The sequence below is a fragment of the Aristolochia californica genome, unplaced genomic scaffold, assembly GCF_029961685.1.
Source record: "Aristolochia californica isolate CCGP_79_NKW_82.1479 unplaced genomic scaffold, dmAriCali1.0.hap1 SCAF_14, whole genome shotgun sequence".
In the NCBI taxonomy this organism is placed as follows: Eukaryota; Viridiplantae; Streptophyta; class Magnoliopsida; order Piperales; family Aristolochiaceae; genus Aristolochia; species Aristolochia californica.
Genome location: NW_027181815.1, coordinates 9,200,464 through 9,219,781, shown reverse-complemented (window position 1 = coordinate 9,219,781; position 19,318 = coordinate 9,200,464). Strand labels below are relative to the sequence as shown.

Below are 19,318 nucleotides of genomic sequence, written 5' to 3'. Positions count from 1 at the left end.
GAATTCAATATTGATCAAGTCAATAAATAAATGAATATTTTATTACAATAAAATCTTTAAAAGGGTCAGCAGAAGCATCAGGGCCAAAAGAGTCATTACATATTTGCAGTAGTAATAATGGTCCAAAGATTTTTTGAGATTCTTTGAGGGTATTTTTGTACTTTTCTTTGCAAATGGGACTCTTTCTTTGTTGGAACTTGGAAGGTTCTGACTTTGGGATGAAGCGTGACGATGCATGGCGTCAGGTAAAACTCAGCTTTCTCTCGACATTGCCGCTCGTTATATTCTAACAAATTCTTAATATGAGACGCCAAAACAAATTTCTAAATATTTTTAATAAATATAAATCTAATATTTTCCAGATATATCATATAATAAAATTACAAATATATATATATTATTTAAAAAAATTATTGGTGGGATTAATTCCTACTATGAAAATTAATCATCTGCCTTCATTTTTTTTATTATCTTGTTTAATCTGCGGGATCTTTTCTGTGGGTAGTGGGAAATTTTCTGTGGGTGCAGAAAGCTGGAAACTCTCATCTGTTTCTCATGTTAACATCTCTCACAGGCAATATAAGTTGTAAATGGATTAAACTATTACTTTCCTCCGTGATCCAGTCAGACATGGTGGAGACTGCTGACAGCCTATAGAATGATACGCGTTAAAATGGAAAATATAAGGAAAGATTCATGGCAGAAGAGAGGAAGTTTCTGCAGTGGGAGGTAAATTTTATGGTATTTTTTATATTCGTCTAGGGGACTTTGACATTACGCATTTTTTCTAAGTGTTCACTACTGAAAGTTCTCCGAATCTTCATTCAGATTGCGCTTTGGTCTTTTACACGGATTCTGACCATGATATTGTAAATCTCTAAGTTGGGTTCCAGCCAGAAGTTAAGATGCTTTCTGAAAGGTGTCTCTGGGGGGGGGTCTTCACTGGATTTTCCGACTTCTCATTGCTTTTAAGATTTCTTTTCTTTCTAATTCTTTTACTGGGTGCAGTATTTTATATGCTTAGTGGATTTGGTATTCCTTCAGTTTTTCATTTCAACCATATTTTTTATTCTTCGCATCTCAATTATCCACCCCTACCAAACTTCTTACGAAATTGTAATTGTTTAACAAATGGATGCCTCAGAATGACCTCCAGATTTGTCTTTTGGATCATTACCTGCAACTTTCCGGTCAAAGGGGGTGACCTTTATATTCCGATGAAACCCTCCTTGTTGAGAGTCTTGGGTTTCTCTCTTAGATTCAGTTCTATTGGGTGTCTGCTTCCTTGATGCTTGATCTGTTTTAATTCTATGTAGGGTATGTTACGTTTGGATATACTTTTCTTTGGTTCTTTCGATGGATCTCCTGTGAGATTCTTAATTTTGTAGGCCATGGGGAAATGCTGTATTAATTCTTGCCGTCTTGATTGTTTCAACTACGATCTGGTTTGATTTGCAGATGAGCCCAAGTAGCAAATCCCATTTTCTCATCGTTTTCTGCCTGCTGGAATGTTGCATTTTTTTCGTCTTTATGTTTCTTTGCTATCGCATAATGGATATTTTACCATTTAATTTCGTTGGAACTTGTCTGCCTCGAAAATATTTTGTTGTTCTTTCTCTGTTTGAGTGATAATCGATTGGTAAAACATGATAGCTTCTTTCTTGATACTCTCAAGTGGTCTGCAAAACTCAAGCTAATTAAAGGGGCTTCTTTCTTCTTTCTTCTTAATATATTCTAGATTCTTATGATTCTTTTAATCCACCAGTGTTTTAATCATGGTTAGGCAGATAGCAGGTCAATCAACTAATCTTGGATACTAGTGCCCATACAGTACTCATTTTATCAGGCTTTTTCCCTTCTGAAACCAGGCATTTGTTCCTATCTTAGATTAGGAGCTTGAGATAAGCCATGGATTTATACATGGGCTCACTGAACTCTTAATATGTTGATTGTGGGCAAAAGTTCATGAACTTTTGTCATATTCTTTTGAGATATTCCTTTCAGGAAATGGAAGATATAATCAAGCATGCCAAATTACAAAACTGGCATGATGTTATTATAGGTCAATTTGAGCCATAAATTTTCTGAATCATATTTCAAAAGTACTTTGGAGTGTCTTACTTTTTCTTTTTTAAGGGATTTAATAAATAGAATATTACATGCATCACTGACCCTATGTGAATCTTAAACCTATTGTTTACCAGACGGAGATGAAGATGTTTAGGATTTTTTCAAGTTTCTAACTTTTGTGAATGATCCACACTTTAATAGAGCTAAGTTTGCTATCAATTGATTCTGTTGTCCAACATAAGTTTCAGCACTTTCGAAAAAAGAAATAAGTTTCAGCACTTTTTCTTTTAATCAGTTTAAACTATCAGTGCTGTTTGGCACCCTTGTTAATTTATGGAGGTGATATTCTAGGCATGCCATTTTCACTTTTTCATTTATGTGATTAATCATCATGTAAGTGTTGTGTGTAATTTCCTTTCCTTAGAACTTAACTTACTAATGCAGTTTTTTTGGTGACCATGGTAATTGATGTTGTGACTAAGTCAGAGAGACAGATTCGTTGTTTGAGCAGTTTAGCATGTCCCACTGCCACCTTGATAAATCCACTGTTAATATAAGAAATCAGTTTAAACTATCGGTGCTGTTTGTCACCCTTTCTAATTTATGGAGGTGAACTATATTTTAGACATAACCATCTTCACTCTCTCATGTATGTGATTAATCACAATATGAATGTTATGTGTACTTTTCTTCTTGGAATTTACTTTATTGCTTTATCATATTCAGGTGCCGTTTGTGGATCCAGATTACTCCAGTTATCATTAGACCTCGTTAACATTCATTCCTGTGGAGAGTTTCTTGTGTGCCAGCAGTTACATGTTTTTCTGATGGTAATCAAATGGAAACAGCAGTAGAACCTAGTAAAATAACGCATTAGCCCGAAAGGCCAGCAAATCAACACAAATTTTCCTGTCAGAGCCAAGGACTGAACAGAAATCATGTCTTTGGTTCGATCTGGTGATTCATCTTCCACTTCATATGGTGACTCAAATACCAGTTCACCTGCCCACCTGTGTGCCTCCGACAAGCAGAAATTCAGATTTGGTCCCCAATCTTACTATGGCCCTCAGTACTCCAGTTCTTCCTCTGATGAGCAAGTCAGCTTTCTCCATGCATCATCAAAAGCTACTATTTCAGTACCCATGTTTCGGCCTCAGGCTTCCACATCATATCACTTAGTATCTACATCTGGATCCACCATTACCATGCAAGATCCTCACAATTCTTTCTCTGGAATCAGTAGAAGTCCACAGTTTGATCCGTCCTTTTCAGTATCAGAATTCCTAGACACAGGAAGTCCTGGCAATGGGATCAGCTATGATGATGAAGATATAAGGTTGAAATTTCAAGAACTAGAGAGAGCTCTTTTGGATGATACAATAGATGAAGTGTGTGACCCTGATCAATGTATGCTTATTGATGGTGAATGGGAAGATCCCATCAAAGATCTTCTCCTTCCAAACTCACCGAAGGAATCTTCGTCTGACTCAAACCTGAGTACCATAAGTAGCGATAACAAAGAAACAGCACGAGTTTTGCCTCGAACACCAAAGAAGTTGCTCTTTGATTGTGCGGCTGCTATAGCAGAAGGTAACATGAATGAAGCATTAACCCTTGTCAGCGAGCTCCGTCAGATGGTTTCTATCCAGGGAGATCCACCCCAAAGGATTGCAGCTTACATGGTGGAAGGTCTCGCAGCACGGATGGCTGCTTCAGGCCAAGGTCTATATAAAGCTCTTAAATGCAAGGAACCGCCCACTTTAGATCGTCTCTCTGCCATGCAAATTTTATTTGAGGTCTGTCCATGTTTCAAATTTGGGTTCATGGCAGCCAATGGAGCTATAGCTGAGGCTGTCAAAGCTGCTGAGCATGTTCATATTATAGACTTCGATATAAACCAAGGGAGTCAATACTTTACCCTTATACAAGCTCTTACTTCTCGGCATGGTAAGCCACCCCATTTGAGGATCACTGGCGTAGATGATCCTGAATCAGTTCAAAGATCCATCGGAGGACTTAAAATTATTGGTCAGAGGCTCGAGAAAATTGCTGAGGCAGTGGGAGTCCCATTTGAGTTTCGAGCTCTTGCTGCTAAGACAGCTGATGTGACCCCATCTATGTTGGACTGTAGGGCCCATGAGGCACTTATTGTCAACTTTGCTTTCCAGCTCCACCACATGCCAGATGAAAGTGTATCGACTGTGAACCAACGCGACCAGCTTCTTCGCATGGTCAAGAGTCTGGAACCAAAGCTTGTCACAATTGTTGAGCAAGACGTGAACACAAATACAGCACCATTTTTTCCTAGATTTGTTGAGGCCTATAATTATTATTCAGCTGTGTTTGAATCGCTTGATGCAACACTGCCCAGGGAAAGCCCGGATAGGATGAATGTTGAAAGACAGTGTCTGGCACGTGATATAGTGAACATTGTGGCCTGTGAAGGAGAAGATAGAATTGAGAGATATGAGGTGGCTGGAAAGTGGAGAGCTAGAATGACCATGGCAGGCTTCATCTCTTGCCCGCTGAGTTCATATGTGAATGGTGCAATTAGGTCACTGCTAAAATCCTACTGTGACAGATACAAGGTGAAGGAGGAAAGTGGGGCTCTCTACTTCGGATGGGAGGACAAGATCCTTATTGTTGCTTCAGCCTGGAAATGAGTTTTTTTTTTTTTTTTTTTTTTTGTTAAACGTTTCAAATCCTGATTTATTTCTTTATCTAGTTGTGTGTATATATATATGTAGTACTTACCTGCTGTTTAAAAGAAGCTAGGACAAGAAGGAAAATATACTCTGTTTCATCATGATTCATGTTGCTTCAAGGCACAGCATTTTGGTTAAAGAGTTGGTTTGCAGAAAGAGTGACATACCCTGCAAAGTGGAAGTAAAAGAGGCTCTGCCGTGCCCATCCGTCACTAACTGGTTAAACATGGCCTTTTTATCCTGACGGAGTTCTGATAAAAACATGAGCAATCTGCAGAGGCCTGTGAGACTCTTCTAGAGTTCCCTTGGCCGAATTAGTTTGATAATTATTTACATCATAAATAGGGGAGAAGGGTTAGAAAGCCTATATTTCTCCACTCTTTTCTACCTCTAATTTTTAACTATTGTCATAAGTAGACAACCTGGTGTCTCTCTAAAAATGGGATGTGGTGGCGATTGAGTTGTTCGTCGTCGACCTTTTTACTTCACATCCTATGCGATGATAAAGAAGACAGCGGTTCTTGGGCACTTGGAAAAACGAAAGAGATTAAAGAGGGAAAGAAAAAGGTTAAAGAGGGAGCTTCATTCTCCTCTCCCCTCTTTTTTGAGTTTAGATTTGTTAATACAAGTAATTAGAGAAGACCAAGCCATTAATACATATATACTTGTATATTTTACCCTTATTTTTACTCCTCTTGCCTTCCTACATTCAGTTTAGAAGTAAGATAAATGGGATCCGTTACCAATTCCCGGACCAACGAACCCTTTCCACTGTCACTCTTCTTCTGGCGTAGCACGGATTGATAAGCTGTTATTAGTTATTGCACTTGCATATACCTCACTAGTGTAGGGTGGAGTGCGGTCTGAGTACTTTGCGCGTTGCAGGATGGAGAGAGGAGGTGCAGAAGAAATCAGAGTTCGGCCTGGAAGTGGTGAAGGGCTCATTTCTCCGAACTCTGCGCATTGTCCACTTTGGCCGACAGTTGATGGGCCACTCGGCCTTTCTGAGGAAGACTCGCTCCCATACGCTCGCAAATATTTCAAATTCGGATTCCTACTCCTTCCATGGTTGTGGGCCATCAATTGTTTCTACTTCTGGCCGGTTCTCCGCCATCCTGGCTCATTCTCTCGTCTTCTACACCGCGGTAAGCCCTTCTTTTCTCTATCTCTCTCTCATCCAAATGTTGGCGTGGATAGCATTTGGTTGAAACGGAAATTAGGGATGTGACTGGATCCTGTCTTTTGATTTTTGAATGGAATTGGAATGCTTCAATTTTTATTGTTCAATAATTTTCATGATAAACCGTCGAATTTTCTTGCTTGGCTTGCTATCAAGCCATTAAATTTTAATTACATATTTCTTTTAACACGTACTTCTCTTTGGTTTTGGGTGATTGTGAGGTGGGAGTGGTCGGGTTAGCTTCTTAGTTGTGTTTATTTTGTATTTACGTTGCTGTGGGTATTTTTGAATGGTCTGTTTTATCATACTTCACTTGCTCGTTCTAGTTTGTCCGCCTTCATCTTTGCAATTTGCATCAGATATTAATTACAGCTTAAGGGTGGTTCTTTTGGCGACCAAATGGTATTCTCATTGTCATCAGGTGTACAATGGTCGCCTTACTGGTTGACATTTCGTACGTTGAATGTGCTTTCCATTTAGTACAAGTCCAATTATGTCGCCTGATGTCACAGGAATAGAAAATTAAAAGTTCGTTAAACTTGGGAAGGCGATTGTCTTCCCATTTTGGGTGTAGTAAAATATTCAGATTGTGACTCATGGGTAATTTGTTACTACTGCCTACTAGTCACTGCATTATGCATATGAGAGGAATGGTGACAGATATTCAGCAAAGAGTATCTGTCCTAATGTGCTGAGGGTATGTTATTACTAGATCCCTTTACTTTTTGTTTTTTTTTTTTTTGTTGCAAAGGCCAGAGAGGTTGAAACAGAGGGAAACATTATCTCTCTTAATTTATTATATTCATTTGAGTATATTGTAGTAACTTCGAATATTTCTTTTTGTAAAGGCGTTATTTCAGTTCATTGTTGATATATGCATCTGGTACCATATTATAATATGGAGAGAATTGCTGAAATTCAAAATGCACCTTTTTCAAAAAGAGGCCCAATTTTTACTAGGAAGCATGTTTAAGCTATAGACATGACCCTGAAGTCTGTTAAATGGTTGAAACAGAGGACACAGTGATGCCATACAGTTGAGACATCCTATGTACTAATGGTATCACTGTGATGTAAAACTTATGATTATTGACCAAATAATTTAATGTCATCTTGCTATCAGATGAGAATTTGACAAGCGTTGTTATCATTGTTTTTACTTTTCAAAATAAAAAAAAAATTATCAGTAGTTTTAGATGCAATTATCTGTTCAGAGAGTTTGCCAACAATAGACATAAGAATGTTATCGCTGTGCGGCACTTCTAGGAAGTCCTCCTTTGTTGAATGGAGATGTTCAACCAGACTCTTATTTCTTGTACCTTCTGTCTGAATGGGAGGCATGGCCTTGGTCTCCCTTTAGGGAGAAAATTGATGCTATTGAAGATTCTCTGAGTTAACTTCTCTGAATGATCATCCAGGGAGATTTAAAGAGTATTTTGATTATCTTGTTGTGAAGGGCCTATACAAAAGGAGAACCTGATATTTGAACTTCTGTGCTGTTTGGGCATGTTTGCCTCATCAAGTAGTGAAATTCTTTGGTCTTGAGAAATAAATCTTATGAAAAACTTAGTCTTTAATAGAAAACATTATTTCACATTACTGCATAGGCTATTTATGAACTTGAGGAGAATTAGTCTCTAATATAAAAACATTTAGAAAAACATAAAGACATTGTTTCACACTACTGCGTGGGTTATTTTATGATCTTGAGGGTATGAACAGTGTTGCATTTATAATTAATGTTGAATTTATAGAAAAGAGAAATATATCTTCTCTTCAACAATTAACATTCTTTTCTGGCCCAACATTGGCCCAATGTTTCATTTCAGTTCAAGTGTCCAAGATGGATTCTTACATTTGATATTTGGGTGTCTTTTCTTTTATTTTAGTAGAAGAGAAGACTGACCTTTTGTTCCTCATGTCCAAATCAAACTTAAAAAGTGGGTACGAAAACAACTAATTTTCTTCTTCTTAAATAATGCTGGAGATATCTTCATTCTGCATGTTATATGGGTTAATCTTCTAGTGAAAGCATTTTTAAGCCTTGTGATGAGTTTTTTGTGGGAAAAAAAGTCCAACCATTCCTTAGCCACCATACATGTGCGCTAGAGCAAATGTTACAAGAGATTAATCTTACTTTGGCTTGGGCTTGGATGTTCATAATGTTAGGAATTAGATGCCCTAATTTCAAACTAACGAGAGCAATAATAATAATTGCGGAAGAGAAGAAAAACAAACACGAAAATACAACAAGATTTATATTACGTCCTGTTTTTTGCCGCTACAGTGATCCACTATGAAGATGAAATAGTTTACAAAGAGAAATAGCACACACTTACAAGTGTTTTTCTCTAACCTCTCTCGGGCTGCAACTCAAGACCTTTCTCCGTGATGATGATAAAAAAAACCTTAATAGCAGCACCCCCTCAATTATAAAGAGAAAACTAGGGCAACCGCTTTACAAGAGTGAATTCCCAAATTGCCCTTAAAAAAACAACAGTCAATATATCGTGGACCTTTCGGGGACTCCCTGCCCCCCTTCCAATCCCTACGGCGACCTTACCAAGAAGGTCGATCCGCATACCGACTTAGCGTTAGGCGTTGATTTGGCTCCACAACTTAACACATAACTTTAGTTAGTAATTTTGGGAGGAATGGCTCCGATATATGGTGTTGGAGTCAATCTAAGAAGTTTATTTTTGTTATATGGACCATCTATATATTCTTCCTGGGCAATGCAAATGCATTGGTCCATGTCTTTGGACATTTTGTTTGCAAGATCAGGATGTGGATGGATTATTGCTACATAAAAAGGTCCAACTGTTCTTTGGCTTACATACATGTGTGCTCCTCTTCTCAGGCTACTTGTTTGAGAATGAGAAAAGTTGTTATGAGAGAATAATCCCATTGGAGTCTAGGAGATCCTATGCTTATTACTTGGAAAGAGGTCCTAACTTTGGCTAGTTATTTAGGGAGGAACTGGCTCAGTTCAGAATTTCTGTAGTTCAATATGAATATGGAGGTCCAATTGGCTGGATAGCTCCTAAGTGAAGCCCCACTAGACCGGGCTGTGCACACTAAAGTTTTCTTGGAGGGAAACAACTTATATTTCCCATCTCAAGAGATGAGAATTACCTACCCATGCGAGATTTCAATCCAAGATCTCATATTAGAAACCCCCTAATGTAGTTATTGCATTAAAAGATCTCAACTGAATGATTTTTAGCTTATTGAATCTAATTTAGAAAAAAATTAGTTTTGCTTGAAATTATAAAAACTGATTTTAAGTTCTTGGATTGAGCCCGAAATATCAAATTACAAATGGTTTTTACTGCATGAAGTACTGCTGTGAAGTCACCACTTTAGGCAAGGTGTTAAACAATTTTTGGAATTTAGCTATTAGGATACTTTTAGAGTCATTAGGGTGGTTTACTAGAAAGATATGATATGGTTCTATGTGCTTAAATTTCCTTGAACAGTCTTCAATTGCTGGGTTATGTCCTCTTTTTTAAATCTCAATGTATATTAGTGTTTCCTGTAAAAAAAATATAATGTGTTCTCTATAAAGAAAGTATAGTGAAACTAAATGATCTGAATTGTGCATAATCTGTTGTGCAGTTCACAAGAAAAGGAACATAAAATAACTTTTTTTTTTAAAATGCAAAATAACATTGTGTCAAGTTATTATAACTCCTACTTGAGGTCCACTACATGAAAGTCAAAGGGTTCAAATGATTTTGGCTATAAGTACTAAGTTGATCAATGTGCACTCAGACTGGGGCTTACCCAACTAACTTTATTGGTAAGCTATTTCTGCTAAGCCTTTATTATGCAGGGTTCTTATATGGGCAAGAGTTGCTGAAACTGACCCTAGTTTCCCCAGAATTGGTCACTTGGCCTGGTAACTTTTTGCAGTGAAGATGTCTTTTATTCCTTGTGACTGACTAGAGTTCTTGGAGAATGAGTGCATCTTTCCATGGTCATTGAGAGAAGAAAAAAGAGATTTTTTTCATGTTGGCAGTAGGATTTTCATTTCTTGCTCATGTGTTTGTCTTATTCGGAGAATAGAAAACTTTAGGTTTTAGTTGGATTGACAAAAATTGTCAACTTCTGCTTGTGCTGTCTATATGTTCTTCAAGAAACCAAAGCAGTTAATTAGTCCAATCATTTTTCACACTTTGTTGTCTTTTATGTGGAGTGCTAGATGTTGTGGCAAGAAAAACTTATAATTCCTCCATAGTCTATTCACTGTTTAGTATTTTATGGTTTCATGACATCCATTTCACTTTTTGAAAGGTAAGAGTAGGTGATAGCAGGGAAGAAACGTTACTTTAGAAAACAAAATGGAGTAAGAAAATTTTGTTACTGCAACTCAGCACAATGATCAGTGTCAATTGATGACAAGTGGCGGCCCCCCAAATTCCTGGCTGTTTATCCTTCCATTTTTTAGTGTTTCTTGTATGGTAATATTACTGATGTTGAAAAGGAACAATTAACATTTTCAAACATCCATCAGATTTTGAAGGAACTGTGAGGGAGAGGGTGAGAAACCAGCTTAGAGACAGGTATCTTGAAGTTAAATTTGGATGCCAAAAGCATGGTTGCTCACATCTTCTCTTTGACCTTAAAAGTCTGAGATGTTATGGCCTAGATGGGAATTGATTGGAGACAGAGCCTTTCTTGAAGTTTTTGTCAAGTTATGCCTCTTTGCATGAGAACCACCAAATGCGATGTGACCCCCTTGCACTGCCCCACTTTGAGAAGCTTGAGGACTTTGTCACAGGTTTGCTATTACCATTACAGTTTCTGGAGGAACATAGTCAGCATTTTGATAGACCCCAAAGTAGTGTTACTTACTCTAGAAGGAGTAAACAACAACTGAAGGATAATTAGAGGAATTAATAGTGATTAATGTGGACAGAGGCATTTTTGGAAATTTACAATTTTAAGTGATTACGGGAGGGAATATAGAGGGACAGCAGAGGGAGAGAAGGGGATTCGTCATTTTTGTCTTTCGAGCCTTGCTCAGGGAGAGTGTTGGTCTCTCGAATACCAGTGGTTATGCTTGCTGATTTTATTTGAGTTCGATTATGATTTCAATTTTGGATTTTCCGTTTTTATTCTATTGCATTCGTACGCATTGGATTACTATTATCGGATGTATATCAGCGATATCGGAAGAAGTCGTCTGCTCGAGGTTGGGTATTTCTCTCGATTTCGATAGTGAAGGTTCGTCGTCTCTTCCCCTTTGACTTGAAATTTTTTATTACGGTTATCGGGATACATCATCTGGTATCAAAGCATCTAGACGATCCTCGTGGCGACTACCAGAATGGAGTCGAGGGTGGATTCGGTGGAGGGAATCGTGAGCTCAATAAGGGAGGAGGTGAGCTCGATGAAGGAAGAGGTTCAGAAGATTCCGGCCATAGAACAAGGGTTGACGACGCTGATAGGGCGAGTTGAACAACTCCTTCGTACCCAAGAGGAGTTCAACTGAAATCTGGCTGCATAGAGTAAGCCGACGACGACAAGACAGGGGCTGGACTCGGCAGTGGGCGATAACTCGATCTAGAGAGGTATCAGACACAGAAGAGACGATGGGGAGGTTGACCGAAATAGGCAAGGCTGGTATGAAGTGCGACCCAGAAAATTAGAGTTGCCAGTGTTTGAGGGAGTCGATTTACAGAGCTGAACGCTATTTCTCGCTAAATCGGGTATCTCACGTTGAAAAACTGGAAGTTTTCGTAGTATGTCTGGAAGGGGAGGCATTAAAATGGTTCAAGTATGAAAATAACAGGAGGGCGATCATGAACTGGGAAGAATTTCAGTCTTTATTGCTAAAACGGTTCCGAAGTTCCGAAGATAGCTCTCCTTATGAGAAATTTCTAGGGTCGAAGCAGGAGACCACCGTGAGAGATTACAGAAGGCGATTTGAGGATTTGGCTTCCACGTTGGAAGATATTTCAGAGAAGGTGTTGGAGTCCAACTTTGTTAATGGGCTTAAGCCAGAAATTCGGGCCGAGGTGAGGGTGTTGGAGTCCAATGGGCTGGGAAGGACCATGAAGTTGGCCCAAAAGTTGGAAGAGAAAAATAAAGTTATTAAGCAGACTCGGTTTGGGCTGGGTACTCCAAAACCAGCGGGGACCATAGTTGGGGGTAATGGGAGGACCACGTCCATGGCAGAAACGACGAAACATGGGATGGAGAAGAGGGCGCCATTCAGGAAACTCACGGAAGCCAAAATCCAATACTGAAGAGAGCGGGGTTTGTGCTACCGTTATGATGAAAAATTCTCAGCTGGGCATAGATGTAAAAATAAGGATTTACAAGTGCTGATTTTACAAGAGCTGGAAGAAGAAGTTATGGAGGATGACAACGACGGCAAGTGTGAACAACAGGAAGAAGAGGTTAGAGCGGTTGCTCAAATAGTGGAGGTGTCGTTGAATTCGGTAGTTGGATTAACACTTCCGAAAACTATCAAGATTGCGGGAAGCATCGGAGAACAACCAGTCGTCGTGCTCATTGATGGAGGCACAACCCATAATTTTATTTCTACTACAGTGGTCAAAAAACTACACCTGCCTTTATCTCCAACAACAAATTATGGCGTGCAATTGGGCATAGGTGCGGCACTTCCCAGGGAAGGAATTTGTAAGGGGGTTCAATTAACTCTTCAAGGAATTGAGGTCGTGGAGGATTTTCTGCCTTTGGAATTGCGAAGCACCGATGTGATTTTAGGTGTATAATGGTTGGAGACCTTAGGAGGAACATATACGAATTGGAAAACCCATGTTATGAAGTTTAGATTGGGTAATGAGACGGTGGTGTTACAGGGAGATCCCTCCTTGCACAAAATTTTGGTTTCACTTAAGGCAATGATGCGAACTATCAAGCATGAGGGACATGGGGTTCTTGTGGAGTTGGGTAGTACCACAGTGGCAACATCACAACCGAAGGAGGACACAACAACGATGGTGAAGAAAGTTTTGACGAAGTGTGGGGATGTATTTGCTATGCCCCAAGAGTTACCACCAAAACGGGAAAAAGGAGCATGCCATAACTTTGAAGGTTGGAGCTTCACCGGTGAGTGTTCGTCCATATTGGTACCCCCAAATACAAAAAGATGAAATAGAGAGGTTGGTGGGAGAAATGTTGGCTGTTGGAATCATATAGCCTAGCACTAGCCCTTTTTCAAGCCCTGTGCTATCAGTCAAGAAGAAAGACGGAAGATGGAGATTTTGCGTGGGCAATAGAGCCCTTAACAAGGAAACTATTCCAGATAAGTTTCCCATTCCAGTGATCGATGAGTTGTTAGATGAGCTTCATGGAGCACAAGTCTTTTCGAAGCTGGACTTGAAGTCAGGATACCACCAAATCAGAATGAAAGCAACTGATGTGCACAAGACAGCTTTCCGGACTCATGAAGGACACTACGAATTCTTGGGCATGCCTTTTGGGCTTACCAATGCACCGGCTATATTTCAATCCCTTATGAATGAGGTATTCAAACCTTTTCTACGGCGATTTGTATTGGTATTATTCGATGATATTTTGATATATAGTCCAAGTTGGAGTGCTCACTGTGATCATTTAGTGGCCGTTTTGGAGAAATTAAAAGAATACAGGTTGTATGCTAATTCTACGAAATGTTCTTTTGGGAGAGAACAAATAAAATACTTGGGACATATCATCTCTAGAGAGGGGGTGTCAGTTGATCCTAGTAAGATATAGGCTATGGTTGATTGGCCAACACCAACCAAACTTAAGGAACTAAGGGGTTTCCTTGGTCTTATAGGATACTACCGGAAATTTGTTTCGGGTTATGGAGATATTGCGAGACCCTTGACTGATCAATTAAAAAAAGATAGGTTTGGGTGGTCGGATGCAGCCACCGGGGCGTTTGAGTGTTTGAAGGAAGCCATGACTACGGTACCAGTTTTGGCTCTACCTGATTATTCGAAGTTGTTTATTGTGGAGACTGACGCTTCTGGATATGGGCTAGGGGCTGTTCTACTGCAAGATCAACGGCCAATTGCATTTTTTAGTCAAGTATTGAGTGAACGAGCCCAATTGAAGTCTATTTATGAAAAAGATCTAATGGCCATTGTGTTGGCTATTAAAAAATGGCATCCTTACCTGCTGGGAAGGAGGTTTTTGGTGCGAACTGACCAACAAAATTTTAAAATTCTTGCTGCAACAACATCTCGTAAGTGTGGAATATCAACGTTGGTTAGTGAAATTGATGGGCTATGACTTTGACATTCAATATCGACCGGGGGAAAGTAATAGAGTGGCAGATGCACTCTCCCGCAAACCTAACATGATGAATATAGCTGCAGTTTTTGGGGGTGCAATGGCTGGATATGGATGTTTTACAATAGGAAGTGGCAACGGATTCATTCTTACAACAAATTCTCACACTATTGGCAGCTGGTGACAAGGTAGTGGGGTTTCAAGTTGACCATGGGCAGCTCTTTTACAATGGTAGGTTGGTTTTATTTGTGACTTCTTCCTTAATTCCAACCTTATTGTGTGAATACCACTGCACACCTATTGGGGGCCATTCGAAAGAGGTTAAAACATATAGAAGAATGGTTGCTGACTAATATTGGCCGGGTATGAAGAAAAAAGTGACTGAATTCGTTCAAAATTGTGAGATTTGCCAAAAGAACAAACACTTGGCAAGGTCCCCAGCTGGTCTTCTACAGCCTATTGACTTACCAGAGAGGGTTTGGGAGGATTTGACCATGGATTTTATTGAAGGGTTGCCAAGGTCTGAGGGCGTTGATACTATTATGGTGGTGGTGGATAGGTTGAGCAAGTATGCTCACTTTTTGGTGTTGCGGCACCCATTTACAGCCAAAACCGTGGCTGATTTATTTGTGAGACAGGTGATTAGACTGCATGGGGTGCCCAAGTCTATTATTTTGGATCGGGACAAGGTGTTTATGAGTCATTTCTGGCAGGAACTCTTTCATCTCCAAGGGACTGATTTGAGGCACAGCACCGCCTACCACTCTCAAACAAATGGTCAATCTAAAGTGGTTAACAGGTGTTTGGAGACCTATCTTTGATGTTTCTCTTCTGACAGACCGAAAACTTGGGCAAAATGGTTGGGCGGAATATTTGTATAACACTAGCTTCCATTCTTCTACTGGTACCACTCCATTCCGAGTCTTATACGGATGTGACCCTCCGTCCTTATTGCACTATAAGTCTGGGACAGCTACAGTTTCTGAAGTCGAACAGATTTTAGAGGAACGGGATGCGTATCTTGACGATTTGAAGATGCAATTACTACGGGTTCAGCAGAGAATGAAGGCAACGACTGATATTAAAAGGCGGGATGAAGAGTTTCAGGTTGGGGATCGTGTGTTTGTAAAACTCAAGCCCTATTGGCAATGCTCCTTGGCCTCTCGGCGCAATGAGAAGTTGGCAACACGTTTTTATGGACCATTTTGAGGTGGTGTCACGAGTTGGAAGAGTTGCTTACAAACTACAACTCCCATAAAAGTCCTCTGTGCATCCGGTGTTTCATGTCTCCCAACTTCGTCGAGCAAAAGGAATATCACATTCATCTTCAATTCTTCCTCCACAATTGACTGTTGAATTAGAGATGTTGGTTGAACTTGCTGCCATTTTGAATATACGAAGGGTGGATAAAAATGGGCAGCAACAATTAGAGGTTTTGGTGCAATGGAAGGACCTACCAGAGTTTGAAGCCACTTGGGAGGATTTTGAAGCAATGAGGCTCCAGTTTCCTGCTTTTCACCTTGAGGACAATGTGAAAGTTTGGGCGGGGGGTAATGATAGACCCCAAATTAGTGTTACTTACTCTAGAAGGAGTAAACAACAGCTGAAGGATAATTAGAGGAATTAATAGTGATTAATATGGATAGGGGCATTTTTGGAATTTTACAATTTTAAGTGGTTACGGGAGGGAATATAGAGGGACAGCAGAGGGAGAGAAGGGGATTCGTCATTTTTGTCGTTTGAGCCTTGCTCAGGGAGAGTGTTGGTCTCTCGAAAACCGGTGGTTATGCTTGCTGATTTTATTTGAGTTCGATCGTGATTTTGACTTTGGATTTTCCATTTTTATTTCTATTGCATTCGCACACATTGGATTACTGTTATCGGAGTTATATCAGCGATATCGAAAGACGTCGTCTGCTCAAGGTTGGGTATTTCTCTAGATTTCGGCAGTGAAGGTTCGTCGTCTCTTCCCCTTTGGCTTGAAAAAATTTATTACGGTTTTCGGGATACATCACATTTAAAACGTAAGCGATTTTTGGTGATAACCATTCTCTTAGCATGAGTCAGTAAGGAGATGGACACCATGTTTTGGACACCTTCTATAAGATGCCTTTCAGAGAATGCTTATTCCACGGAGCCCTCATGTAGACCACGGGCCTCATTGAGGTAATCATCTTCAATGCTTGGAGAGATGAAAAGGCGTTCACTAGTTTATCTCTCTGCAAGCAGCAACTCATCATTTCTATCCTCTTGTGCTACCCATTTCCAATCTCATGGGATTGCTTGAAGTTTTTGTATAGTGGTTCAGGTGGTGTTGATGTTGGTGATGTTGATGATGGTATCACCATCAGCGATACCATCATACATGCCAGTGAGGCAGTTGCTCCTCTGTTCGCATCGAACTACTAAGTGATCAAAGCCAGACTGGTAGCTCCCGCTACTGATGTGCACCCAATGTCATCCCAATGTGCCCATCATGGCATTGTCAACTTCCAAGAAGCCAACCTGTGGATCAGGTCCCCTAGCTTTGTTCATGCCCTCCACCTTGTTGGGATTTCTTTCAGGTCATGTTATCATTCTCATTGTCCAGACACAAGAAGTCCTAAACTCTGCCTTTCGATCGTGGACAGGGCCACTCATGCCATTACACCAATCCCTTCAAACACTACCAAGAGCATCATTATAAGTAAGGCTTCAGTGCAGGCCCTCACGACCATCTCCCTCTACTTGAGCAGTACTGCAGCAACTTCACGGAGGACTAGTGGGTGACCTTCCTCATCCCTCCCGTGGACAAGGAGCAAATGGTTGACAACAGCATGGAAGCTGCCAACCAGCCTTGTGTGACGTCAAGAACACAGTATTTCTTTGCTTGTCTTTGGTATCTTGGGGCATCTTGTGTATTGGTTGAGTTACATGGACAACTTAGCCAAGTTGCAAGTTTTAGGGCGAGATGAGGGTTCTACACAAGTCAGATCCTCTATCTTGGTGGAAGCTCAAATCTGAGATGACTTCCCCATACACAAGTCGACTAGGCTAATGTGCAACCTGAGATGACTTGACCCAGACATAAGTCAACCTGGCAAATGTGCAACCACGGTACAAGAACTTGAAGCCTGTCGCTAGTGAAATGTGCTATAAGGATGATTTTTTCCACTGCCTTTAGATTCATCTTCTTCTTCTCATCTGTCCCAACTATGTTTGCTTGAGTTCATGAATCTTTTAATTCTTCTCAGTGCTGTCATTTGCTAAGTCCGTAGCCAGCTTAAACAGCTTCTAAGTACTCATGATTATGAATTTTTTAAGGTTGTGCTTCCTTTATCCTTTTTAACTCAGCTTTATCTGTTTCAGTAACTTCCATGTGTCCTCTTGCAGATGTAGTACGCTCAGCAATTGGATTTGTTATTTTTACTGTGGCTCTTTTCTCCTGGGCTCTCACATTCATGTATGGAGGTGAGAGCGTCTTTGGCCGTGTTTGGGAACGTCTTGTAATGTATAATGTCGCCGATAAGTTAGACCTCACAGGTTGGAATTAAATGGCCTGTTTCTCAGCCATAGATAGCAAAAGATACCTCCAGTTGTTTCTTTATGAGCTTGTCTTAAAATGATCTGCTTGTAAGCCGAGGAAAACACACTATTTTATTTTGGAGATTCTATCAACTTACCTTATTTACTGAAAAGAGAGGTGGATACACTCTTTCTGGTATTCTGTTTCAGGTTTGTTGCTTTTCTCTTTGTACATTTTCTCTAGTAGAATAAGTTTTATTTTTTTTTGGTACCTTATGCAATGGGGGTCTATGATCAACTTAAGTGCATCTTATCTTAAAATAGTGGGTCTATCTTGCAATGTAGATATATTCTGCTTATGTGATAAGCATCTAATAAGATCCACCAGGGGCAACAATTTTATTTAATTACTGATTCTATCATTTTACTCTGTCTATCTGTAAAAGAATATGGAACAAATATCTCTACTTACTTGATGATTAAATTGTTTACCTGTATATCAATGAAGACAATGAGAAGTGAGTTTCTAGATCATGTTGCCAAATAAATCCTTTCTTTTCCTAGCTCAGTTTGTTGAAGAATTTGTTGATCCACAGATGCAAATTGATCTCATCCTCAAGTGTGAACCAGTGTTTTATATGAATCTTAGAGGGTAGTATCCATTAAAATAGCTTTCATATGGGAGGAGCTTCTAAAGCTGTTTCCTCTACTTCTATTTTAATGACTAAGCCTCAAATTTTGGCCATGCTTCTTTCAAGGTTTCTTAAATTTGTTTTGCCCCTAAAATAGCTAAAATAACTCACATTCTCAAATTCAGATTTCATTACTCTTAACCCCTAGGCATCTATTTTTTCTATACTTTATTACAATTATTGGACACTATCAGTTTCAAATTAAAACATTCCTCTACCACGAAACAATGAACTCACAGCACAATCTATGCATTGGAGCAAAGTTTCATGACAGGTTGATTTGTCACAATTATAAGTGGGAATGTTAGGTGGAGTCTCTAAAGTTTAAAACCTCTCTCTCTCTCTCTCTCTCTCTCTCTAAAAATCAATAGAAATATTTGTTACATAGGTACAAATTATTTGGACATAAAGAGAGTATGTGCTAGTACACATCAGCACAATCTATGCATTGGAGCAAAGTTTCATGACTGGTTGATTTGTCACAATTATAAGTGGGAATGTTAGGTGGAGTCTCTAAAGTTTAAAACCTCTCTCTCTCTCTCTCTCTCTCTCTCTCTCTCTCTAAAAATCAATAGAAATATTTGTTACATAGGTACAAATTATTTGGACATAAAGAGAGTATGTGCTAGTACACATTGATTTAGATACTAATGAATTTTGCTTTATATTGGGTTAAGGCTATTGTTTCTAAAGAAAAATTCTCACAACTAGTGAACATAAACATTGTCTTATACAAGAATCCTATAATGTACTAAAAAGACTATGTGACCAACTTGCCATTATGGGGGAAATAATAACTAAGTTAAGATAAAGTATCTTACTGATGATTTGAATGAGGAATTCTAGGTATTTTTATTTACAATCACAAATCGGCTTGTATTGCTAATATTTGAAAATGCCCTACCACTTTTGTT

At 39.4% G+C, this 19,318-nt stretch overlaps 1 protein-coding gene and 1 long non-coding RNA gene across 5 annotated transcripts; both read left to right on the top strand.

The window, feature by feature from the left end:
• The first annotated feature begins 657 nt into the window (after positions 1-657).
• Positions 658-4,909, top strand: LOC137950448 (scarecrow-like protein 1). 4 transcript variants are annotated; one of them, XM_068796916.1, is made up of 2 exons: positions 658-729; positions 2,797-4,909. In XM_068796916.1, exon 2 carries the CDS (start codon positions 3,009-3,011, stop codon positions 4,731-4,733), a length of 1,725 nt encoding a protein of 574 aa, XP_068653017.1. In that variant the 5' UTR covers positions 658-729; positions 2,797-3,008; the 3' UTR covers positions 4,734-4,909. The 4 variants fall into 4 exon arrangements, with proteins under 4 accessions (XP_068653017.1, XP_068653015.1, XP_068653016.1 ...); XM_068796914.1 differs by lacking the exon at positions 658-729 and adding an exon at positions 874-919; XM_068796915.1 differs by lacking the exon at positions 658-729 and adding an exon at positions 937-1,312.
• A 290-nt stretch (positions 4,910-5,199) lies between these two features.
• LOC137950495 (uncharacterized) lies at positions 5,200-17,976 on the top strand. Its single transcript, XR_011111950.1, has 2 exons — positions 5,200-5,920; positions 17,581-17,976. It is a non-coding gene; the product is annotated as an uncharacterized lncRNA (long non-coding RNA).
• The last annotated feature ends 1,342 nt before the right edge of the window (positions 17,977-19,318 follow it).

Coding starts and splice junctions, on each gene's coding strand:
- LOC137950448 (XM_068796916.1), top strand. CDS start 3,009: ATGTCTTTGGTTCGATCTGGTGATTCATCTTCCACTTCATATGGTGAC.